At 45.1% G+C, this 26173-nt stretch overlaps 1 protein-coding gene across 3 annotated transcripts in view; it reads right to left on the bottom strand.

The window, feature by feature from the left end:
* PRRX1 (paired related homeobox 1) overlaps nt 1-26173 on the bottom strand; it is a 442683-nt gene that overhangs the window by 35166 nt on the left and 381344 nt on the right. The window contains exon 4 of one of the 3 annotated variants that reach the window (XM_063940299.1): nt 9824-9905. The exons of 1 other annotated variant lie outside the window; for it this stretch is intronic. In XM_063940299.1, the coding sequence (XP_063796369.1) occupies nt 9854-9905 (52 nt within the window). In that variant the 3' untranslated portion in view covers nt 9824-9853. Of the gene's footprint in view, nt 1-9815; nt 9906-26173 lie in introns of all 3 variants that reach the window. One more of the 3 variants, XM_063940300.1, reaches the window with a different exon arrangement.

Genomic DNA, 26173 nt, shown 5'->3' with positions numbered 1-26173 from the left:
AGACCCTAATTACTAGTTGCCGTGCAGCTGCTCTGCTGCACGAGCAACCTAATAAACTATTCTTAGCAACGGGGAACGCGGTCCACCTGTGGCGTCCCCGTTGCTATGCACCCGGCGGCCCTGCACGCCCGGCGTCCTGTGTTGCCAGGGACCCGGCGGCTATCGTGCGCACGGCGCCGTGCGGGGGACAGGGAAGGATAGAGGCGCGGTGGCCGTGACCGCTGCTCAGTCAGGGCACGGCTGAAGACCGCCGCGCCTAACAGTCTCACTATAGGAGAGAGTAAATCTGATGGTGGTATTCAAGGCATTAAGGCCATCCACGAACTCGGTCAGGCGATCCCTTCCCCCAGTTCACACCAGGTCATCAATGTAACATACAAAAAAACTAAACAAAATTAGAAAAAATTGGATGAGACATAATGTGTTGTTTTTCATACATATGCATAAAGAGGTTAGCATACAATGGGGCCACGTTTGACCTCATCGCTGTTACTCTTAACTGCAGAAAAAAAGAATTTTCAAAAAGTAATAAAATGAAATAATTCTTGCGCAAAACAATCTCAATCAAAAGTAACAGAAATTCAACATTGGGACCCTCATAGTGTGGACTGGAGGAGACAAGCGCCCGCACCGAGTCGAGCCCAACGGTATGACCTATATTGGTATGCAGACTAGAGATATCTAATGTAACCAATAGGCTGTTTTCCAGTAAAGTGCCAAGTGCATTAAGTTCAAAAGAAAATCAGTAGTGTCTTTTAAAAAATAATCCATATTTTGGACAACTGGTTGTAACCAGAAGTCAATGTATTGTGAAATTGGTTGGCAGAACGAGCCACATGAGGAGATAATGGGCCATCCTGGTGGTTGCACCAGTGTCTCATGCACCTTAGGAAGGATATAGATCAAAGGTACCCTAGGATGGGTCTGAGTCAAAAAGTAAACAGTAGACTCATCTATCCACCCATTCGCAAGGCCCAGACCAATCACAGCATCAATCTCTCTTTTGTAGATATATGTTGGATCATAGTCAAGCCTTTTGTAGCAATCCACATCAGATATCTGCCTGTGGATCTCACCCACATAGTCATTTCTATTCAGAAGAACTATTCCGCCACCCTTGTCTGAGGGACGTATCACGAGGGCAGTATTGTCACGAAAAGAGTTCATTGCCAAATTCTCATCTTTGGACAGGTTGGAAAAGATTCTTTGTTTCTCTATAAATGAGATTGTGTCCCGTTTAACAAGTCTAACAAAGGTCTCTATGGAGGGATTGACTCCAGGGGGATCGAAAGTACTTTTAGGTTTAAATTTCTTAACACAGGGAGTGGTCATTTGAAGACTATTCTGTCTGTCAAAGAAGTCTTTCAATTTAAGTAGTGTATGAAATTTGTAAAGTTCAACTTCAAAGTCAAAAGGACGTTGCCTATAAATTCTAACAAACGAGAGTCCTTTAGATAGTATGGACATCTCCTGTTCATTAGGTATATATGATGAAAGATTAAAGATGACTATTTTCTCCCGCCCACTTTTTGATTTCTCTTTTTTGCGGTGTCTCTGCCCTCCCCTCCTACCTGGTCTTTTCCTCTTCCGTTTTATGTACCTGCTCCTGGTGACACTCCCTCCTAAAAAAGTAGAAGAATTCGCTTGTGATTGGTCTGAGTCACTTGCCGAAGTATGAGTGTCTAGTTCAGAAAAACTCCTATTGGCGCTATTTCTCCTAAATCTTGTTGCCCCTCGCCAAGCAGGTTTAAATTCATCACCGGATAGCCAACCGTATACACGTAGATCTTTATAATCCTCTTTAACAATTTTGTATTTATTTTTCTTAAACGCTAGCAACTCAGAATGAAACAAATTAACACTGGTCTCCAATTAAGATATCCAATCAACCGAGGTCTCAGACTTCAATATATCTAAACCCGTGCTCTCACAAAGCACAATCTCCTTCTCCAGTAGCTGAATGTCAGAATTAGCTTTTTTCGATAACCAAAATCCTCAACTGAAACGAGCACTCATTAAGAATCTGACACCATTTGGTACAAAACTCTGGATTTGATCTGCCAATAGTGGGTTGATTGCGTATACGGAATCCCCTTGGTATAAACTTTTCTTTATAGTATTGAGGTGTGGGCAGGGCCGGCTCTAGGCATGTTCGAATAGAGCGGCCGCGCAGGGCGCCACCCTTAATGGGCGCCGCCATATTCGATGCTGGAGCCGGCCCTGTGTGTGCAGCATTGGCCCGTCCCGCCCGTGTGTGCGCTATGCGCGCTGCGCGGCGCCAGTGTCAGACGCTGGCAACGCGCACACAAGTGGCCGCCCGCCCGGACCCAGGCTCACTCTCACTCGCCCGCCAGCACTCCCGCACTCGGACAGGCGGACAGCAGTACTCCTCCCCAGCGCCGCAGGTATTTGGGGGGGGGGAGATCCGCACTGTGGGGGCATTTATCTGGCACTGTGGGGGCATTTATCTGGCACTGTGGGGGCATTTCTGGCACACTGGGGGCATTTTTGGCTCTGTGGGGGGCATTTCTGGCACTGTGGGGGCATTTCTGGTACACTGGGGGCATTTCTGGCACTGTGGGGGCATATCTGGCACTGTGGGGGCATTTATCTTGCACTGTGGGGGCATTTATCTTGCACTGTGGGGGCATTTCTGGCTCTGTGGGGGCATATCTGGCTCTGTGGGGGCATATCTGGCTCTGTGGGGGCATTTCTGGCACTGTGGGGGCATATCTGGCACTGTGGGGGGCATTTCTGGCACTGTGGGGGGCATTTCTGGCACTGTGGGGGGCATATCTGGCACTGTGGGGGCATATCTGGCACTGTGGGGACATATCTGGCACCGTGGGGGCATTTATGTATCAGGCACTGTGGGGGCATTTATGTATCAGGCACTGTGGGGGCATTTATGTATCAGCATTTATGTATCAGGCACTGTGGGGGCATTTATGTATCAGGCACCGTGGGGGCATTTATGTATCAGGCACCGTGGGGGCATTTATGTATCAGGCACCGTGGGGGCATTTATGTATCTGGCACTGTGGGGGCATTTATGTATCTGGCACTGTGGGGGCATTTATGTATCTGGCACTGTGGGGGCATTTCTTGCACTGTGGGGGTATATCTTGCACTGTGAGGGCATTAATGTATCTGGCACTGTGGGGGCATATCTGCGCTGTGGGGGCATTTATCCATCTGGAACTGTGTGGCCATTTATGTAGCTGGCACTGCTGGGGGGCATGTCACGTGTAGCTGGCACTGCTGGGGGGCATGTCATGTGTAGCTGGCACTGCTGGGGGGCATATCATGTAGTGTTCCCGCTAGGCGTCTGTGGCTGGGCAGTGTGTCTCAGTGCTCTACCTGGCGCAATGTGTCTAACGTGCTCTTATAGGAGGTTCTACCTGGTGCAATGTGTATTAGCTGCACTACTGTGTGGTGTAATGTGAATTGCCACTATAATGTGGCTACGCACCTTCCCCACGAAGTAACTCCCCTAAATTTTTGCTGCGCGCCTTCGGCGCGCACCATCCATGCTTTAGCGTGTGGAAATGGGAACAACAAGCATTACAATATGTACATCATTTTGCCCACCTAACTTAAAAATGTGCCCTCCCTGTGATCAGCAACCTGCCCTAAAAAGTGAACACTATCATGTGTAGCTGGCACTGCTGGGAGTCATGTCACGTGTAGCTGGCACTGCTGGAGGGCATGTCATGTGTAGCTGGCACTGCTGGGGGGCGAGACCACGCCCACTTTTTCAGGAGGCCACGCCCACTTTTCCAGGAGCGGGGGGGGGGGGCACTTTTACATTTTCTTGCTCAGGGTGCTAGTAGGCCTGGAGCCGGCCCTGGGTGTGGGCCCGTGTACACTGCAGCCATTGCATCCAGCCATCGCACCCAATATAGAAGTGCCTACGATATATATATATATATATATATATATATATATATATATGCACAAACAGTGCAAAAATGCACTTATACGCTTCAAGGGTGACTCTGCAATCAGAAATGCAGTTGTCTAAAGCAGTTGTCTAATGCAGCAACAATTGACATGGCTTTTGATATGAATCTCTGTGTGAATCTACATCTGTGTGCAGTTTTGTGAACACCACCTTACTATACACGCACTATGGGGTTCATTCAAATCTGATTGCTACTGTGTGTTTTCACACAGCGGATGATCATATCCGAACTGCTTATGCGTATTCAACACAATGCGCAGGTGTGACGGACGGCTGCAACGGGGATCGCTGGTCAGCGACAGGATTGTGTGAAGGATCCATTCGCAGCGGCGTTCGCAAGGAGATTAATAGGAAGAGGGCGTTTTTTGGTGGCAACTGACCATTTTCAGGGAGTGGTTACAAAAGTATAGGTGGGACCAAGCGTTTTCAGGGAGGGCATCTGACGTCAAATCCGGTCTTGAACAGCCTGATGTGATCTCAATGGCTGAGTAAGTCCTGGGCTGCGCAGAGACTGCACAAAATCAGTTTGTGCTGCGCTGTTACACATGCGATCGCACACTTGCACAGTGAAAATACACTCCCCCTGTAGGCGGCGACTATCTGAACGCAGGACAGCAAAAATTGCTGCCTAGCAATCAGATCTGAATGACCCCCTATGTGATAACACCCCTTCCCTCCCTGACCTGCTTCTCCAGTCACAAATGCAAGTGTCATATTCTATCAAATCTGCAAATGGGTGTGGCCAGTTTTCTGGACACATGTTCAAACCTTTGCATATTTTACATTATTACACAGACTTGCGTTAAATAAAACTCAGCCTCAGCCTTGTTGTTTCTCCATGGGTTAAGTGAGGATTTTATAATCCAATGTTTTCTCTGAAGTCTATACATTTTGAACATTTGCTTCTGTTATATGGGCTAAATGTATCATAGCTTGGAGAGAGAGAAAGTGTAGAGAAATAAAGTGCAAACCAGAGTCTAACTGCTATTTTACAAGCTGTGATTGAAAAATTACCATTAGGAGCTGTTGATACTTTTTCTCTCTCCAAGTTTTGATACATTTTTCCATAATCTGTAGTTTTGTTGTGTGAAATTGGATTACAGAAGTGTGCTGAGCTGTTTATAACCCATTCTGTTCAATAAACTACTGTTGGTTTTTCATCTCCCACCGTGTCTGAGTGATTTGGAACCCGGTTTCTTCACATTTGGTGGCAAGCAGAGGGATCACTCGGCTTACAAGCACGGATGCAAGATATTACAGTAGAATGGAGGCAGCAGCACAATGCTACTACAAACACAGCAAGAAGGGAGTCCTGCAAGAACTGTGTCATGCAATAAAAATTGTAATCGATGCAGTGGATACCAAGGGGTCCCTAATCGGAAAATTGGCTCAGTGGGACTTGGAGCACCTTTGTGATGAGGAGGAAGAGGAGGAAATGGTCCAGGACCTAGCGGAGGGGACCAGTAGTGGAACCAGGGCAGTGGAGCTTGTGGATTGAAGTTTGTCAGCATATCGGCAGGCTGGGAAGCCAGATAATAGGATTTTAATTACCTACCAGTAAATCATTTTCTCGTAGTCCGTAGAGGATGCTGACTAACTCGCCACCTACGTCTTCTGGCTCTGTAAGGGGGTGGCGGCATGCTGCTGGGGTGAGTGATCCCCTGTGGCGGGGAACGATCGATCCCCTCAGGAGCTCAGTGTCCTGTCAGAGGAGATAGTGGCTCAGACCCCTTAGGGCAGACACTACTCCCCCCTCCCCCCCCCCCCTTAGTCCCATGAAGCAGGTAGACTGTTGCCAGCTGCCTCCCTGTACCTAAACTCTATTCAAAAAAATAAAACTATTGAGAGCTCCCCTAGCTGTTACCGGCTCCTCCGGGCACATTTTCTATACTGAGTCTGGTAGGAGGGGCATAGAGGGAGGAGCCAGCCCACACTCTCAAACTCTTAAAGTGCCAATGGCTCCTGGTGGACCCCGTCTATACCCCATGGTACTAATGTGGACCCCAGCATTCTCTAGGACATAAGAGAAATGTTATTTATATTTACCAGGATGCAGTACATTTGGGAGAACTGGAATGAAGCTCAGTGGGAAATCAGCAGGTGGAGAGTATCCAGCATACAGGACAAATTGAGTCATCTGGAGAATGCGTTCATGCACTGCAGAAGTGAAGCAGCCACATGGAATCTGCTGGGGGGAGTCAGAGTTGGTGGAATTCAGGGAGGAAGTGATTGCTACAGTGGCCAAATGACACAAAGAATACAATATACCGAGACGGAAAGGCAAGTCCGAAGTAAATTGTTTTCCCGGACAGAGCCAGAGGAAGTGGCATTGGATCGGGGGCCCTGGATACCCCAGCATGGCGAGTCCAGTGTCGCAGGGTTGATGCTGAAAGGCACCATCTGCAACAGCTTCTCCCATACCCAAGGGAAGTAGCTACCCAGTGTTCTATATAGAAAGTGGCTAACGCTGAAGTGCAAAAAGCAGTGCCCACAATCTAGGCATCCCAGGAGGAACTGCACTACAACTTCCCTTTTGCAGAGATGGAAGATGAGGACTTAGTGAGAGAGTGCCAAGAACTGTCTGCCCAGTATGTTACACTGGGGAAGGCTGACCTTGACCAAGTGGATGCAATGAAGCACTGCTTGCAAACCCTTATCTCCTCCCTGGGGGAATGTCGCAGTGAAACACTCTGTGAGCAGCCCGAGCTGTGTTACAACTGGCCATTTGCGGGCTTGGAGGATATAAAAACCATTGCAGAGTGCCAGCAAGACATTGAGGAAGATGTCAAAATGGTCACCCTACCACCACTCGAGCAACAGAACCTCCAAGGGAATTCCTCAGGTGAACACTTACCAGTCCTGGCTACTGAGCAATTCACAGTGTTATATTTGGGGGAGAGGGAATTGGCTTCGGAGGGAGAAGACCTGGACAGGATCCATCAGTACTGTCAGCTACTCTGCAGCCACATGGGGAATTATGCGAGGAAAGAGTGGAAGTGGCTTTTGACGGGGAAGAGTTAAGAGACAAATTGTCGGGTTTTGCTACTTCCCAGAAGCTTAAGTTCAATTTGCCTTTGGCAGGAGCCCCAACATGTTACTGCCATTGGGCATATTTTGGGCATGTAATCTGGGGATGGGGGGAGGAGAGCCCCACACTGTATCTGGAGCCATGGCTGAGCGCCAGCATGTGCCGTTCTTATGCAACTGACAAATTTATGTTTGGGACACAAAGATAAAATACCCACTCCTGAAGTGCCAGAGGCGAGGGATGTAATGCACCACCAGGAGGGAAACTATTCTAGCCAGCATCCCACTATTTGCTTGTTCTCAGGTGGGAGTCCACGGAATGAGTGGGAGTGGTACAGGCATTTACAAGTATGTTTTGGGTCCAGAGTTATTTGCTACCAGGGACATATGATTGGGAATCTGGTGAAGAACTGAACAATTGTAAATTCCTAACCATAATTCCACCAGACCCAAAAGGCCAGTTATTAGACTCTTCAGGAAACATGGCCCTCAGTTCTTTTGACCCAGGTGGGGTTAAAGTGCCAGCTAGTTTGTATTGCCCAGGCACAGGGCTTAAAAGTGCTGGAGGAACTTCTGAACTGCTAATCACTCTCTCACCAAACCTAAGAAAAGAATTACTAGATTCTCCCAATAGCCTTGCTTGGACATTCAAGACTTTACCTACAACATTGGGTCTAAAAAGTGGGAGAGGAATGTGAGTAAATGAGAGGTCTGTGACAATTAATATAGCTATGCCTCATTTCCCATATCAAATGTGTACTTTTTATACCCATATCCGTATACATTCAATTCGTCTGTTTGTTCATTTTCTATAACATGTCCATTGCTGCTCACCCAATATTGTGTTTAATTCAATCTTAATATTGTTAATATATGCAATTGTGTTATGTTATCTGTTACCCTTTAGATAATGTATTCGTGTTAGACCTAGTTTACTATTGTTTACTAACACCACAGTGGAAACTCAAAGGGTCAGTCATATAAAGTACAATTGTCCCTTTTTGTTTACTCCCTATTGTACAACAGTGAGCAGACCAGACATGGTGGCTCTCTGGCTGCTGTAATCACCTTGAATAGAATATGCATTGTATTCCAATGCTGTAAGATCCTAAGACAAAGAAGTCATACACACCCCTTCAATATGAAGCTTCTGGGGGTATAAGCAGAGCTAACCAGAGAGCTGAATGAGAGATTTTCTGCTCCCAGACTAAGAAGTTATGTTCTGTCAGGAGCTTGTAGTGGGAATTGTCATGTGGAATTGGATTACAGAAGTGTGCTGAGCTGTTTATAACCCATTCTGTTCAATAAACCACTGTATGTTTTTCATCTCCCACCGTGCCTGACTGATTCGGAACCTGGTTTCTTCACAGACTGGAACAACAGGGGAGGGTTCGGCAGGCTGTGGAGGCAGGGGAGCTTCCCTTATTCAGTGATGCGATCACAATTGAATTGCGATTGCATCGCTGGACGCCATTTGTATGCTGGGCGGCCTTGCCCTGTGCTGGGCGGCCCCCAGCATGCGAACGCAAGCAGTTGCAGTTTTACAAATTAGCAAAACTGCGACTGGTGCATGACATATTTATTCAAAACATGCAGAAGTAGGCAGACACTGTCCATCTACTTCTGTAAATTCACAAATTGGAGAGAAGTTGGCTGGTCATCTGAAAAAGTTGACTAGGTGGTTGGTGTGATGAAAAAATTGGTAAGGTGTATGGGGCAGCATTCTAGTTGGACAGACAAGTTTGACGGTTGGTCAGTTGGACGGTTGGAGGAAAGTTGGTCTGATGTAAAGCCCACATTAAATTTGATTTCGGATACAACCCTCTAAATTCTACATATCTTTGCACATTTTATATCTGCCCCATCTTCAGGGCAACATATTTTACAGAGTAACTTGCCTCTTTTGCATTGCTCTGGCCCTAAGTCAGAATCAGCCCACTGTTTCATGCAAGATTGTGCTCTTCTGGCTTTGCAAAAATAAACATTTTAATAAAGCATTTTTCACACAGAACAGGATCCTGGCTTTACTTAGAAAAGTTTCACACAAAGAATACATTGTTTTGCATATGTGTTTTCTTGACATGCAGGCAGTTTCAGCTGCATTGGAAAATGCTCTTCTGTGAAGCATAATTTTACTTCAAATATCCTTACTTATTAGTTCCTAGTACTTTTATTTACTGTATATAGTAGTAAATGTTATACAGGTTGAGTATCCCTTATCCAAAATGCTTGGGACCAGAGGTATTTTGGATATCGGATTTTTCCGTATTTTGGAATAATTGCATACCATAATGAGATATCATGGCGATGGGACCCAAGTCTAAGCACAGAATGCATTTATGATTCATATACATCTTATACACACAGCCTGAAAGTCATTTTAGCCGATATTTTTTATAACTTTGTGCATTAAACAAAGTCTGTCTACATTCACACAAATCATTTATGCTTCATATACACCTCATACACACAGCCTGAAGGTCATTTAATACAATATTTTAATAACTTTGTGTATTAAACAAAGTTTGTGTACATCGAGTCACCAAAAAACAAAGGTTTCACTATCTCACTCTCACTCAAAAAAGTCCGTATTTCGGAATATTCCGTATTTCGGAATATTTGGATATGGGATACTCAACCTGTACTTTTTTTTACCCAATTATAGATTAAGTGGTCCTTGTCAGTTTAATTTTTAAAATTAAGCTTATTGCAAATTGATTTATCTTTATAAATTAAAACTCACACGATATGTTCTGGTACTTCAGTATCTTAGTAACTAACCATCTACATGGACCATTGTAAAGTATTAGTATATTATACTCACATACTCACCAAAGGTGGTAACATTTGGTTTTCATTTTTTCACCAATCCTGGAAAAGGTAAGTTCTCACTTTTGGAGTTTGGGACCATCCACTAAAACGCAGGAGGCAAAAACAAAATCTACTGTTAGTCTTATATTTATTTCTGGAATTTCCCTATATAAAACTTATGTTGAGGAAAAGACATCACTAACTTAGTAATTGAAGGGTACCTTTACATAGAAACATAGGTGGTCATTCCGAGTTGATCGCTAGCTGCATTCGTTCGCTGTGCAGCAATGAGGCAAAAAAACGGCACTTCTGCGCATACATAGCAATGCGCACGCGCGACGTACTATTACAATGAACAATGTAGTTTCACATAAGGTCTAGCGAAGCTTTTCAGTTGGTTAGGGGTTTGGTTTGGGTATTAGTGTTAGGGTATTAGATTAGAATTAAGGGTGGGCATACCTCCCAACATTGAGGACGTCTAAAGTGTGACCCCCTTGCGAGGCGAAGCCACGCCTGACTAAAAAGGAAGCGTGGGCTATGTAAAAGGGGGCGTGTCTTCACAGAAGTGCTGCAATTACGAGCCACTCTCAGTTTTCATCACCAAGGGACATGCCCAGTGCTCAGTGAGCTGCTGGCATACTCCCAGTCCCTCTGTCTCCTGTGAATAGAAACTGTGCGCATGACAGAGAGCCTCCCAACTGCCTCCCTCTCCACGGTACACTTCTTCCCGCGGGTGGGACAGGGAGACTGTCCTGAAAAAAAAAACGGGACTGTTAGGGTATTAGGATTAACCTTTAAAAGTATGTTTCATGTTGCAGAACAACATTCATGATAGATAAACAAATAGATAAAAGTAAGCTTGCGAGGTCTTCCTACCTCTATGACTGTCTGTTACTTTTCACTGTTGTTTCCAATTGTTTTGTTTTATGTTATCACTGTTTGCAACTGTAAAGCGCAACAGAATTTGCTGTGCTATATAACAATCTGTTAATAAATAAATAAACATGTATTTGTGTCCCTCCATTTTGATTTTGAATAGATCATGTATGGTTGCTAAATGGTATGTTTTTGTAAACCTTCCCTATTCCATCTCCAATCAGGGCTATATATCAATGCTTTTATTTAATGTGTGTCCTCCTCTATTTCGCTATTTATTTGGAATGACTATGGGGTAAATTTACTAAAACTTCTAAAACAGAGAATTGGAGATGTTGCCCATAGCAACCATCCAATCAAATGCTGTCTATCATTTCTCTATTGCCTTTTAGAAAATGATAGACAGCATCTGATTGGTTGCTATAGGCAGCATCACCAATTCTGTTTTAGATGCTTTAGTAAATTTACCCCTAAGAGGCTTACAAAGTTATGTCTTATTATAGATAATTCATATTTTCAATTGACCATTTAATTTTAGTTATACAGGACAATGACAATACTGTTATTTTACGGCCTTTGTTCAGATAGTTATTTCTTAAAATAAAAATATAAAAACACAAACAGACATGTATTTGTGATGCCTTCATGCAATGCTTTTACAATAACTTAGTTCCTGAAGCCATTATCAAGTGAAACAATGAATCAGTGGTTTAGCAATAAAGATAAGGGACAGCAAGGCTATTGATCTACAGTGGGGCATAGTCCAGTTACTGGTGTCTGGCTGTAGTTTGACACACTTGGAATTAGGAGGACGGGGGATAGTGGAGAGAGCAATACATTTTCCAGACACTCTCTTCTTGGAAAGCTGCTGTGCTCACTGTCCTCATTGGCCTGCATGATACCCACTCAATACAATAAGGAGGGACAACGCCTTCATCCGTTCCTCACATGTATTTCCCCACCTCTTCTTTTCCCATAAAGTATACATAAAACTATTGTTAGTTGCCTAAAGCGGCTTGCTGCCTTAGATCAGTGTCAGAATATATGGTGTGACTGTCACACAGACATGCAGGGTGGACATGCAACCACTATGTACTGTGATGGATTAGGTACGCAACCTTACTGTGTTTCTGTATATTAGGGTTTTTTTTTACTTCCAGAAGGGGCTTGACTGGTAGGATTGGGTAGACAAAAGGTGTTTTTGGGACATATGGAAGTCAATAAAATAGTTTCTACATACATTTTTAGCATTCATTATAAGAGCAATTAAGCCTAAAAAGTAAAAATACTAAAGTTCTCCTTCTTTTACCAATACTGTACTAATAAGTTATGGCAAATTGCTTACTAACACACCTTAGAAAGGCCAACTTGCCCCATACACGTAATACTATAGTGCAATTCTACTATTAACAAAACCTGTGAGTCTTTAACCCTGTGGAGTTCAGATCAAGGTAAATTTACTAAGCATGAAGTTTTCTAGTGCAGTTTACAAACAGCCACACATCAGACATGGTTTTTAGCCACAAATTACAGGTTTTACTATGCTATGCATACGCGCATGCAGCAGGGGTTTCAGAGTACCTGGAGACCCCGCCTGCCCACCACTATATCATCGCAGCTGACCGATATTTGCTTTTTATTTTTTCTGATGCAGGCACTCAGGCAGCTGTGTCTGCCTGTGCGTATCTGCTCTCAGACAGTCAGTACCCATGACTGAGCACTGACAGCTGGTGTGTGCTTGCATGCTGGGTGGTGCCGGTGGGAAGGGCGTCAACCTGCTCCCTGAGACCTCCAGGTGACTGCTCTACTGGGCACCTGAGTACAAGCTCTTCTGCTGCTCTCTTTCGAAGGTCGTGATAGCCAACTCGAATGAACACGGTGCTTAGGAAATTTACCCCTAAATGTATAATGGGTAAGTGCTGATAGGGTATACATTATCTTTTACTTTTGTGTCTGTTTTGGGGAAAATTGGTGAAAAATCCCTGGTGTATCCACTAGCTGCTATTCCAGGTATTTTTGCACAAATAAGTTGTTCTTTATTGTTTAATAGACATCCCCAATACCAGTTTAGGCAGAAACACAAATGCTGGTTATGTGTAGAGGTGGGGGATCCTACGCTTTATTAAATGCCATTTCTTGCGGCGGATGAGCCATGCAACCGCACAGAGCGCCCACCGCAGCACTTTGTCCCTTCACAGCTCCCCCTCCTCCCTCCTCTTTCCGAGTACTCAGTTCGGGGGCGGAGTTTCTCAGAATGATGCGGTTGCATTGTGACATCACAACACAACCGGATCATTCCACAAAACTCCACCCCCAAAGAACTAGGCAGGAGGGGGAGCCAAACACAGCCCGTGCGCTGGTCCCTGCAGAGCCGATTAAGTAAGGATTCCCAACAATGGATTTTAAAATGGGGATGTAGTCACAAATATTTTATACTGCTATCATTATGCGGAATGGTATAGTCTTTGTTAACAGTACAAATACATATAATTCCTTTCCCAGTACAAACCATATCAGGAATAGATTAAAAAACTTTTCTGATAAGCAGAAATTATGATGAAAACTTGACTCTTTCCCAGTTCCTCAACCTTATCACAGCTACCCTGAGTTTAAGATTTCCTTTAGTGTTAATCTAGCTGTGATAAGGTTGAGGGACTGGGAGTCAAGCTTTCATCATAATTTCTGCATATCAGACACATTTTTTCATCTATTCCTGATATGGTTTGAACTGGGAAAGGAATTATACGTATTTGGGTACTGTTATCAAAGACTATACCATTCCGCATAATGATAGCAGTATAAAATGTCTGTGACTACATTCCCATTTAAAAATACATTGTTGGGAATATGGCGCCAGTTTGTAAGCTCTGGCAATTGGCATTACACACAGCCCTGGCAACTGGCATTACACACAGCCCTCACAAGTGGCATTACACAGCTCTGGCAATGATCATGATACCCGTCCCACAGCATGAAACCCCTGTCAACCAGCATGGATCCCGGAGCATGAAACTCCTGTCAACCAGCATGGATTCCAGAGCATGAAACCCCTGGAAACCAGTAGGTCACCCAGCACGTGAAACCATTGGCAACAAGCAGGTAATTTAAAAGTAATTAGAAACATTACTGTAGGGCATAATGTATCAAGAGCATTGCGGTGTGTGGCATAATATGGTGCAGGGAGCATTACTGTGTAGGGCTTAATATGGTGGAATTTATTTTTTTCCCTGTGGTGGGCGTGATCTGTTGGTGTAGGGTCAAACACTGGGGTGTAAGGTAGTCTTCTCAGGCCAGACCGCACACCCATTTTAGCGAGACCACGCCCATTTTAACAAGGCCACACACCCTTGCCGGGAACGTGCACATCAAATTTGTAAAAAAATATATATTGGGGTGAGGGGCATTTCTAAATCTCGCACTGGGGTCCAAATTGGCTAGAAACAGTCCTGGCTTCATTTTCCATTTAATAATTAGTGTGTTTCCAGCAAACATGCTGGAAATATGCTGGAATGCTAGAGTGCAGCTTTATATCCCATCACACATTCCCAGATGGTTCGTGAGTTAACCTCAAACTCGCTGCCAATGTCATTTGGCGAGTTTTATGCACCAAATTGCAGCATAAACAGCATGTTCCAGCGTATTTAATCTTGCCAAAAAAGGACAACCAATAACATTTATCCACCCATGTCTAAAAAAAATCTGGTTTGAACTGCAGTTTTATATACTTAAATAAAATAAATTAATAATATAAAAATTTTATTTATATAGCGCTTTTCTCCCGTAGGACTCAACGTTGCTTTACAGACATCAAAAATATGATACATAAGGGGTTATTCAGAGATAGATGCAGATCTTGCATCTGCAGTGTAAGGAGTGATACACAAATATAAGTTTCACTATTATTAAACTCATCATGATCATGCTCTCATGTGTTTTTTAACACCAAATACAAAGAACAGAATGAGTAAACATACTGAAGTTAGGACTAGTTACCCATTTCATGTCAGGTTGCATACAGATATACACAAGTCATGTTTTTAACATCATTTGATTATTATATGAGTGCTTTATGTTATATCTTTAGAAAGGTGGTCGGTGTTTGTTATGAATATAATATTGTGTTTTTAATAGGACAAGAAGGGGGAAAATATACAGTATATTATATTATTTAATACAAGGGAAATATATATATATATATATATATATATATATATATATATATATATATAGTCGAAGTCGAAAATATTATAGGCCGACTCATCACGTACAAACACCACACAGATGGCCTCCGTGTGGGTGCTTGTTCTGACGTGCGTGCGCATACTCGCAAGCTACGTATAATCGCTCACGCAGTCTTGCGTGTTAGCACGTGGTATGAGTAATTATGGTAGAATATGCATTCGCATGGAAAAGCCACAAAGACAGATCTCATATTTAATTCACATAGCACATAATTTACACATATCCTACATGCACCACACCAGCGAGTTTCATTTGTTTAAAAGGTACAACAACAGAGGGATTCGATTTTACAGTATACGAGGGGACAGAATTAGGTTAGGAGGTGGTGTTTGGTATCCAGCTGTACAGTATTTTAAGAGCAATATTCCGGTAGCAGTTTGCAGAAGGTAGCACGCTCCTGCGCATATCTATGCACAGGAACAGAATATTAATATCACACTGTATGTACTGTACTCTTGATATTGGGCAGGAACCCAGTGGATAACATCTGCAAGTGCACCTGGAACAGGCATCGCCCACTTATTCAAACCAACCTATGACCCCTCCTGTACTGTAAATGACCAGCTCTTTGACCTATGGGTGAAGGGATTACAGATTCCATTGTTTCATGATTTGGACAAATGTATAAAAGCCACGCTGCCTGGGCGGTCAAACACATTCTCTGAAGGTCATCTTTCCAGATAGACTGAGGACTGGAACCGGGTGGCGCTGGCGAACAAATGTATGTATCCATTGATTGTAGCCTGTGTCTCTTATGTAATTGTATTCTTGTTGCAACCTCCTTTTAGTAAATAACTGTTGGTGGGTTGGATCCCAAAATTTTTAAATACAATTGGTGTCGTTGTCCCTTTCCTGCTAGGGGTTATAAAGTGTATTCCACCTCACGTGTAGCTACTCCCTGCTTACAGCGTGACGGCGTGCGCACGCAACGTGTACGCATCTGTTAGGGGTTTCACACACACACGCTTAGCAGTCGCAGCGGCCCGAGCAGCTATATTTAAGGTATTGCTTTTCTTCCTAAAAGTTAATCAGCTTTAACAATATATATATATATATATATATATATATATATATATAGTACAAACGGATATGTTCTGTGTGTGTCAGTATTCCTGACACAGGTATATTTCAGGTATATTTTACAAGCAAGGGCAATGTCCATCATCTGGATATATGAGACAGACAAAAACAAGACAAGTGTTTGGAGTTGGACATATGTCAACATTGGTATGTTTGTGTGTTCATAATGAGACAATGGTATTTCACCTTGTGTGTTAATCTATATAATCCATGTTACACATTGGTATTTTTTAGAGATGAGTGGGTTCGGTTCGGCGAGAACCGAACCACCCCGAACTCCACGTGTCAAACACGGGTCCGAGCCTGACTCGGTTGTTCCCGTCTAACTCGGAAAACCCGAACGAGGCCAAACATCATCCCGCTGTCGGATTCTCGCGAAATTCGGATTCCACATAAAGAGCCGTGCGTCGCAGCCATTTTCACTCGGGCATAGTAGAGAGTACAGAGAGGACGTGGCTACGTTCTCTCAGTGTCAGTTCTCAGTATCAGTGCTTATTGCTACTCAGTAATACTAGTACAGTGTCTCTCTTGTGCTGCATCTTGCTGCTGTAGGGTGCTGTGGTAGTAGTGTCCTGTGACTGTGCATTGGTCATCATCATTCCAGTCACAGTGGTATCTGGGGGGGTGACAATTCTAGAGTGCTTTTGTGCTGCTCACTAATACTAGTACAGTGTCTTGTGCTGCATCTTGCTGCTCAGTGTCAGTTCTCACAGTAGTATTATCAGTGCTCAGTATCACTGCTCATTGTCTTGTGGTGCTCAGTAACACTGCATTACTAATACTAGTACAGTGTCTTGTGCTAATCGTGCTGCTCAGTATCAGTGCTCAGTAGTATCATCAGTGCTCAGTATCCAGTGCTCATTGTCTTGTGGTGCTCAGTAATACTACATTACTAATACTAGTACAGCGTCTTGTGCTAATCGTGCTGCTCAGTATCAGTGCTCAGTAGTATCATCAGTGCTCAGTATCAGTGCTCATTGTTTTGGTGTGCTCAGTAATACTACATTACTAATACTAGTACAGTGTCTTGTGCTAATCGTGCTGCTCAGTATCAGTGCTCAGTAGTATCATCAGTGCTCAGTATCACTGCTCATTGTCTTGTGGTGCTCAGTAACACTGCATTACTAATACTAGTACAGTGTCTTGTGCTAATCGTGCTGCTCAGTATCAGTGCTCAGTAGTATCATCAGTGCTCAGTATCAGTGCTCATTGTCTTGGTGTGCTCAGTAATACTACATTACTAATACTAGTACAGTGTCTTGTGCTAATTTTGCTGCTCAGTGTCAGTTCTCAGTAGTATCACCAGTGCTCAGTATCAGTGCTCAGTAGTATAATCAGTGCTCAGTATCACTGCTCATTGTCTTGTGGTGCTCATTAATACTACATTACTAATACTAGTACAGTGTCTTGTGCTGCATCTTGCTGCTGTAGGGTGCTGTGGTAGTGTCCTGTCACTGTGCATAGGTCATCATCATTCCAGTCACAGTGGTATCTGGTATCTATCTAGTGGTATCTAATCCCAGACATTACTGCCGTCTAATTCCAGATATATTACTGGCATATAATTCCACACATTAAAAAATGGAGAACAAAAATTTGGAGGGTAAAATAGGGAAAGATCAAGATCCACTTCCACCTAGTGCTGAAGCTGCTGCCACTAGTCATGGCAGAGACGATGAAATGCCATCAAAGTTGTCTGCCAAGGCCGATGCCCAATGTCATAGTAGAGAGCATGTAAAATCCAAAAAGGAAAAGTTCAGTAAAATGACCCAAAAATCTAAATTAAAATTGTCTGAGGAGAAGCGTAAACTTGCCAATATGCCATTTACAACACAGAGTGGCAAGGAACGGCTAAGGCCCTCAACTATGTTCTTCATGACTAGTGGTTCAGCTTCACATGATGATGGAAGCACTCATCAACCCGCTAGAAAAATTAAAAGAGTTACGCTGGCAAAAGCACAGCAAAGAATTGTGCGTTCTAAATCACAAATCCCCAAGGAGAGTCCAATTGTGTCGGTTGCGATGCCTGACCTTCCCAACACTGGACGGGAAGAGGTGGCTCCTTCCACCATTTGCACGCCCCCTGCAAGTGCGTGAAGGAGCACCCACAGTCCAGTTCCTGATATTCAAATTGAAGATGTCACTGTTGAAGTACACCAGGATGAGGATATGGGTGCTGCTGGCGCTGAGGAGGAAGTTGACAATGAGGATTCTGATGGTGATGTGGTTTGTTTAAATCAGGCATCTGGGGAGACAGTTGTTGTCCGTGGGATGAATAAGGCCATTGACATGCCTGGCCAAAATACAAAAAAAAAATCACCTCTTCGTGTGGAATTATTTCAACAGAAATGCGGACAACAGGTGTCAAGCCGTGTGTTGCCTTTGTCAAACTGTAATAAGTAGGGGTAAGGATGTTAATCACCTAGGAACATCCTCCCTTAAAACTTCAAAAACTTTATGTAACAGCGGAAGCAGTCCTCTGACAACTAAATCCCTTCTTCCTCTTCTACCCAAGCTCCTGCAAACCACACCGCCAACTCCCTCAATGTCAATTTCCTCCTTAGACAGGAACGCCAATAGTCCTGCAGGCCATGTCACTGGCAAGACTGACGAGTCCTCTCCTAACTGGGATTCCTCCGATGGATCCTTGAGTGGAATGCCTACTGCTGCTGGTACTGCTGGCGCTGCTGTTGTTGCTGCTGGGAATCGATCATCATCCCAGAGGGGAAGTCGGAAGACCACATGTACTACTTCCAATAAGCAATTGACTGTCCAACAGTCCTTTGCGAGGAAGATTAAATATCACAGCAGTCATCCTGTTGCAAAGCGAATAACTCAGGACATGACAACTTTATTGGTGTTAGATGTGCGTCCGGTATCCACCGTTAGTTCACAGGGACTTAGAGAATTGCATGAGGTAGTGTGTCCCAGGTACCAAATCCCATCTAGGTTCCACTTCTCTAGGCAGGCGATACACAGACGTCAGAAAAAGTGTCCTCAGTGTCCTAATAAAAAATTCAGTTGTACCCACTGTACACTTAACCACGGACATGTGGACAAGTGGAGCAGGGCAGACTAAGGACTATATGACTGTGACAGCCCACTGGGTAGATGTATTGCCTCCCACAGCAACAACAGCGGTGGCACCAGTAGCAGCATCTCGCAAACGTCAACTCGTTCCTAGGCAGGCTACGCTTTGTATCACCGCTTTCCATAAGAGGCATACAGCTGACAACCTCTTACGGAAACTGAGGAACATCATCGCAGAATGGTTTACCCCAATTGTACTCTCCTGGAGATTTGTGATATCGGACAACGCCACCAATACTGTGCGTGCATTACATGTGGGCAAATTCCAGCACATCCCATGTTTTTGCACATACAATTAATTTGGTGGTGCATAATTTTTTTGAAAAACGACAGGGGCGTGCAGGAGATGCTGTCGGTGGCCCAAAAAATTGCGGGCCACTTTCAGCATTCAGCCACCGCGTGCCAAAGACTGGAGTGCCAGCAAACACTCCTGAACATGCCCTGCCATCAGCTGAAGCAAGAGGTGGTAACGAGGTGGAATTCAACCCTCTATATGCTTCAGGGGATGGAGGAGCAGCAAAAGGCCATTCAAGCCTATACATCTGCCTACGATATAGGTAAAGGAGGGGGAATGCACCTGACTCAAGCACAGTGGAGAATGATTTTCATGTTGTGCAAGGTTCTCCAACCCTTTGAACTTGCCACATGTGAAGTCAGTTCAGACACTGCCAGCCTAAGTAAGGTCATTCCCCTCATCAGGCTTTTGCAGAAGCAGCTGGAGAGATTGAAGGAGGAGCTAAAACAGAGCGATTCCGCTAGGCATGTGGGACTTGTGGACGGAGCCCTTCATTCGCTTAACCAGGATACACGGGTGGTCAATCTGTTGATATCAGAGCACTACATTTTGGCCACCGTGCTCGATCCTAGGTTTAAAGCCTACGTTGTATCTCACTTTCCGGCAACATCTGCAGATGTTCAAAGACCTGCTGGTGAGACAATTATCAAATCAAGCGGAACGTGACCCGCCAACAGCTCCTCCTTCATTTTCTACCGCCACTGGAGCTGCCAGGAAATTATAAAATTTCCAAAACCACCTGCTGGCGGTGATGCAGGGCAGTCAGGAGCAAGTGCTGACATCTGGTCTGTACTGAAGGACCTGCCAACGATTACTGACATGTCTACTGTCACTGCATTCGATTCTGTCACCATTGAAAGAATGGTGGTGGATTATATGAGTGACAGCATCCAAGTAGGCATGTCAGACAGTCCGTACGTATACTGGCAGGAAAAAGAGGCAATTTGGAGGCCCTTGCACAAACAGGCTTTATTTTACCTAAGTTGCCCCTGCCCCCCCCCCCACCCCAGTGTGTACTCCAAAATAGTGTTTAGTTCATCCGGTCACCTTGTCAGCGATCGGCATAGGAGGTTACTTCCAGAAAATGTGGAGAAGATGATGTTCATCAAAATTAATTATAAATTCCTCCGTGGAGACATTTACCAGCAATTGCCTCCGGAAATACACAGGGTACTTTGAATTGGTGAATTCCAGTGGGGACGAATTAATACTCTGTGAGGAGGAGGAGGATGTACACAGTGAAAGGGGTGAGGAATCGGACGATGAGGATGAGGTGGACATCTTGCCTCTGTAGAGCCAGTTTGTGCAAGGAGAGATTGATTGCTTCTTTTTTGGTAGGGGCCCAAACCAACCAGTCATTTCAGCCACAGTCGTGTGGCAAACCCTGTCGCTGTAATGATTTGTTTGTTAAAGTGTGCATGACCTGTTTATACAACATAAGGGTGGGTGGGAGGGCCCAAGGACAATTCCATCCTGCACCTCTTTTTTAATTTATCTTTGCATCATGTGCTGTTTGGGGACTATTTTTTTAAGTGCCATCCTGTCTGACACTGCAGTGCCACTTCTAGATGGGCCAGGTGTTTGTGCCGCCCACTTGGGTCGCTTAGCTTTGTCATCCAGCGACCTTGGTGCAAATTTTAGGTCTAAAAATAATATTGTGAGGTGTGAGGTGTTCAGAATAGACTGGAAATTAGTGGAAATTATGGATATTGAGCTTAATAACACTATAGGATCAAAATTACCCCCAAATTCTATGATTTTAGCTGTTATTGAGGTTTAGCAAATCACCCGAATCCAAAACGCATCCAAATCCAAAACCCGAAAGGGTGGTTTTGCCAAAACGCGTCCGGATCCAAAACATGACCGCGGACCAGAATCCAAAACCAAAACACAAAACACGAAAAATACCCGCTGCACATCTCTAGTATTTTTGTTATTTCTAACGCTCAAAATTGAGGCAACAGTGCCCCCTACTGTTTAATATGAACTTTGTACATATGAAATATGCTTACTCAGGAGTTCTTCAGCCTATATAAGATATACATTTTTAATGTTAAAGCAGCCTAAACAACCTGGATGAACCAGAATGATCTGACTAACTCAGCCTCTGGACGAAGAGGGCGAGGCTCCTGAGTATGATAATGAGATTGCTGTATTGAACATCTGCTGAATTGATCAATAACCTTAGCTAAGTATACAATAAATTCACATTTATATATTCAAGTTATTTGTTGAAGTACTTTTCTGGGAATCCAACCATCTGGGTCGCCTCGAACTTAACCCACCTGTAACAAGCAGCAAGATCTGCGTCCATTTAATCACATGCTGGGGGCCACCACTGTGTGGTGCCTCCCCACAATGCATTTTCAATTTAATTTCGAATGCACTGATTATAGGACAACCCCTGCTTACACAGCCTGCCCAATTTCCTACTTGGAGTGGCTGCGTGTGACATTAAGCAGCCACCCGAAAAACGGTTCGGACATGCCTGCGTTGTCCAGACCATGGCCACTAAACATCACGTTGATGCACTCCCATCGGCCGCCACTGTCAATCACCTTGCAGCCGCATCCTTCCTAGAAGGGTCGCACACACGCACTATAGACACTGCATGTGTAAGACCCCTGGATGTGGCCGCTGAGTGCGAATGCGCGGCTGCCTCCAGGTCAGAATTGTGCCCATAATACGGAGAAATTAGAATTACAAGTACAAAACTACTAGAGATGAGCGCCGGAAATTTTTCGGGTTTTGTGTTTTGGTTTTGGGTTCGGTTCCGCGGCCGTGTTTTGGGTTCGACCGCGTTTTGGCAAAACCTCACCGAATTTTTTTGTCGGATTCGGGTGTGTTTTGGATTCGGGTGTTTTTTTCCAAAAAACCTAAAAAACAGCTTAAATCATAGAATTTGGCGGTCATTTTGATCCCAAAGTATTATTAACCTCAAAAACCATAATTTCCACTCATTTTCAGTCTATTCTGAATACCTCACACCTCACAATATTATTTTTAGTCCTAAAATTTGCACCGAGGTCGCTGTGTGAGTAAGATAAGCGACCCTAGTGGCCGACACAAACACCGGGCCCATCTAGGAGTGGCACTGCAGTGTCACGCAGGATGGCCCTTCCAAAAAACCCTCCCCAAACAGCACATGACGCAAAGAAAAAAAGAGGCGCAATGAGGTAGCTGTGTGAGTAAGATTAGCGACCCTAGTAGCCGACACAAACACCGGGCCCATCTAGGAGTGGCACTGCAGTGTCACGCAGGATGTCCCTTCCAAAAAACCCTCCACAAACAGCACATGACGCAAAGAAAAAAAGAGGCGCAATGAGGTAGCTGTGTGAGTAAGATAAGCGACCCTAGTGGCCGACACAAACACCGGGCCCATCTAGGAGTGTCACTGCAGTGTCACGCAGGATGTCCCTTCCAAAAAACCCTCCCCAAACAGCACATGACGCAAAGAAAAAAAGAGGCGCAATGAGGTAGCTGTGTGAGTAAGATAAGCGACCCTAGTGGCCGACACAAACACCGGGCCCATCTAGGAGTGGCACTGCAGTGTCACGCAGGATGTCCCTTCCAAAAAACCCTCCCCAAACAGCACATGACGCAAAGAAAAAGAAAAGAAAAAAGAGGTGCAAGATGGAATTGTCCTTGGGCCCTCCCACCCACCCTTATGTTGTATAAACAGGACATGCACACTTTAACCAACCCATCATTTCAGTGACAGGGTCTGCCACACGACTGTGACTGATATGACGGGTTGGTTTGGACCCCCACCAAAAAAGAAGCAATTAATCTCTCCTTGCACAAACTGGCTCTACAGAGGCAAGATGTCCACCTCATCATCATCCTCCGATATATCACCGTGTACATCCCCCTCCTCACAGATTATCAATTCGTCCCCACTGGAATCCACCATCTCAGCTCCCTGTGTACTTTGTGGAGGCAATTGCTGCTGGTCAATGTCTCCACGGAGGAATTGATTATAATTCATTTTAATGAACATCATCTTCTCCACATTTTCTGGATGTAACCTCGTACGCCGATTGCTGACAAGGTGAGCGGCGGCACTAAACACTCTTTCGGAGTACACACTTGTGGGAGGGCAACTTAGGTAGAATAAAGCCAGTTTGTGCAAGGGCCTCCAAATTGCCTCTTTTTCCTGCCAGTATAAGTACGGACTGTGTGACGTGCCTACTTGGATGCGGTCACTCATATAATCCTCCACCATTCTTTCAATGGGGAGAGAATCATATGCAGTGACAGTAGACGACATGTCCGTAATCGTTGTCAGGTCCTTCAGTCCGGACCAGATGTCAGCATCAGCAGTCGCTCCAGACTGCCCTGCATCACCGCCAGCGGGTGGGCTCGGAATTCTGAGCCTTTTCCTCGCACCCCCAGTTGCGGGAGAATGTGAAGGAGGAGATGTTGTTGACAGGTCGCGTTCCGCTTGACTTGACAATTTACTCACCAGCAGGTGTTTGAACCCCAGCAGACTTGTGTCTGCCGGAAAGAGAGATCCAAGGTAGGCTTTAAATCTAGGATCGAGCACGGTGGCCAAAATGTAGTGCTCTGATTTCAACAGATTGACCACCCGTGAATCCTTGCTAAGCGAATTAAGGGCTCCATCCACAAGTCCCACATGCCTAGCGGAATCGCTCAGTGTTAGCTCCTCCTTCAATGTCTCCAGCTTCTTCTGCAAAAGCCTGATGAGGGGAATGACCTGACTCAGGCTGGCAGTGTCTGAACTGACTTCACGTGTGGCAAGTTCAAAGGGCATCAGAACCTTGCACAACGTTGAAATCATTCTCCACTGCGCTTGAGACAGGTGCATCCCACCTCCTATATCGTGCTCAATTGTATAGGCTTGAATGGCCTTTTGCTGCTCCTCCAACCTCTGAAGCATATACAGGGTTGAATTCCACCTCGTTACCACTTCTTGCTTCAGATGATGGCAGGGCAGGTTCAGTAGTTTTTGGTGGTGCTCCAGTTTTCTGTACGTGGTGCCTGTACGCCGAAAGTGTCCCGCAATTCTTCTGGCCACCGACAGCATCTCTTGCACGCCCCTGTCGTTTTTTAAAAAATTCTGCACCACCAAATTCAAGGTATGTGCAAAACATGGGACGTGCTGGAATTGGCCCAGATTTAATGCACACACAATATTGCTGGCGTTGTCCGATGCCACAAATCCACAGGAGAGTCCAATTGGGGTAAGCCATTCCGCGATGATCTTCCTCAGTTGCCGTAAGAGGTTTTCAGCTGTGTGCGTATTCTGGAAACCGGTGATACAAAGCGTAGCCTGCCTAGGAAAGAGTTGGCGTTTGCGAGATGCTGCTACTGGTGCCGCCGCTGCTGTTCTTGCGGCGGGAGTCCATACATCTACCCAGTGGGCTGTCACAGTCATATAGTCCTGACCCTGCCCTGCTCCACTTGTCCACATGTCCGTGGTTAAGTGGACATTGGGTACAGCTGCATTTTTTAGGACACTGGTGACTCTTTTTCTGAGGTCTGTGTACATTTTCGGTATCGCCTGCCTAGAGAAATGGAACCTAGATGGTATTTGGTACCGGGGACACAGTACCTCCAACAAGTCTCTAGTTGGCTCTGCAGTAATGATGGATACCGGAACCACGTTTCTCACCACCCAGGATGTCAAGGCCTCAGTTATCCGCTTTGCAGTAGGATGACTGCTGTGATATTTCATCTTCCTCGCAAAGGACTGTTGGACAGTCAATTGCTTGGTGGAAGTAGTAAAAGTGGTCTTACGACTTCCCCTCTGGGATGACCATCGACTCCCAGCAGCAACAACAGCAGCGCCAGCAGCAGTAGGCGTTACACGCAAGGATGCATCGGAGGAATCCCAGGCAGGAGAGGACTCGTCAGAATTGCCAGTGACATGGCCTGCAGGACTATTGGCATTCCTGGGGAAGGAGGAAATTGACACTGAGGGAGTTGGTGGGGTGGTTTGCGTGAGCTTGGTTACAAGAGGAAGGGATTTACTGGTCAGTGGACTGCTTCCGCTCTCGGCCCAAGTTTTTGAACTTGTCACTGACTTATTATGAATGCGCTGCAGGTGACGTATAAGGGAGGATGTTCCGAGGTGGTTAACGTCCTTACCCCTAATTATTACAGCTTGACAAAGGGAACACACGGCTTGACACCTGTTGTCCGCATTTCTGGTGAAATACTTCCACACCGAAGAGCTGATTTTTTTGGTATTTTCACCAGGCATGTCAACGGCCATATTCCTACCACGGACAACAGGTGTCTCCCCGGGTGCCTGACTTAAACAAACCACCTCACCATCAGAATCCTCCTTGTCAATTTCCTCCCCAGCGCCAGCAACACCCATATCCTCCTCATCCTGGTGTACTTCAACACTGACATCTTCAATCTGACTATCAGGAACTGGACTGCGGGTGCTCCTTCCATCACTTGCAGGGGGCGTGCAAATGGTGGAAGGCGCATGCTCTTCACGTCCAGTGTTGGGAAGGTCAGGCATCGCAACCGACACAATTGGAGTCGGACTCTCCTTGTGGATTTGGGATTTCGAAGAACGCACAGTTCTTTGCGGTGCTACTGCTTTTGCCAGCTTTAGTCTTTTCATTTTTCTAGCGAGAGGCTGAGTGCTTCCATCCTCATGTGAAGCTGAACCACTAGCCATGAACATAGGCCAGGGCCTCAGCCGTTCCTTGCCACTCCGTGTGGTAAATGGCATATTGGCAAGTTTACGCTTCTCCTCCGACAATTTTATTTTAGGTTTTGGAGTCCTTTTTTTACTGATATTTGGTGTT

Source organism: Pseudophryne corroboree, chromosome 9 (genome assembly GCF_028390025.1).
Source record: "Pseudophryne corroboree isolate aPseCor3 chromosome 9, aPseCor3.hap2, whole genome shotgun sequence".
Taxonomy (NCBI): Eukaryota; Metazoa; Chordata; class Amphibia; order Anura; family Myobatrachidae; genus Pseudophryne; species Pseudophryne corroboree.
This window is presented reverse-complemented; position numbering and strand designations above follow the sequence as displayed.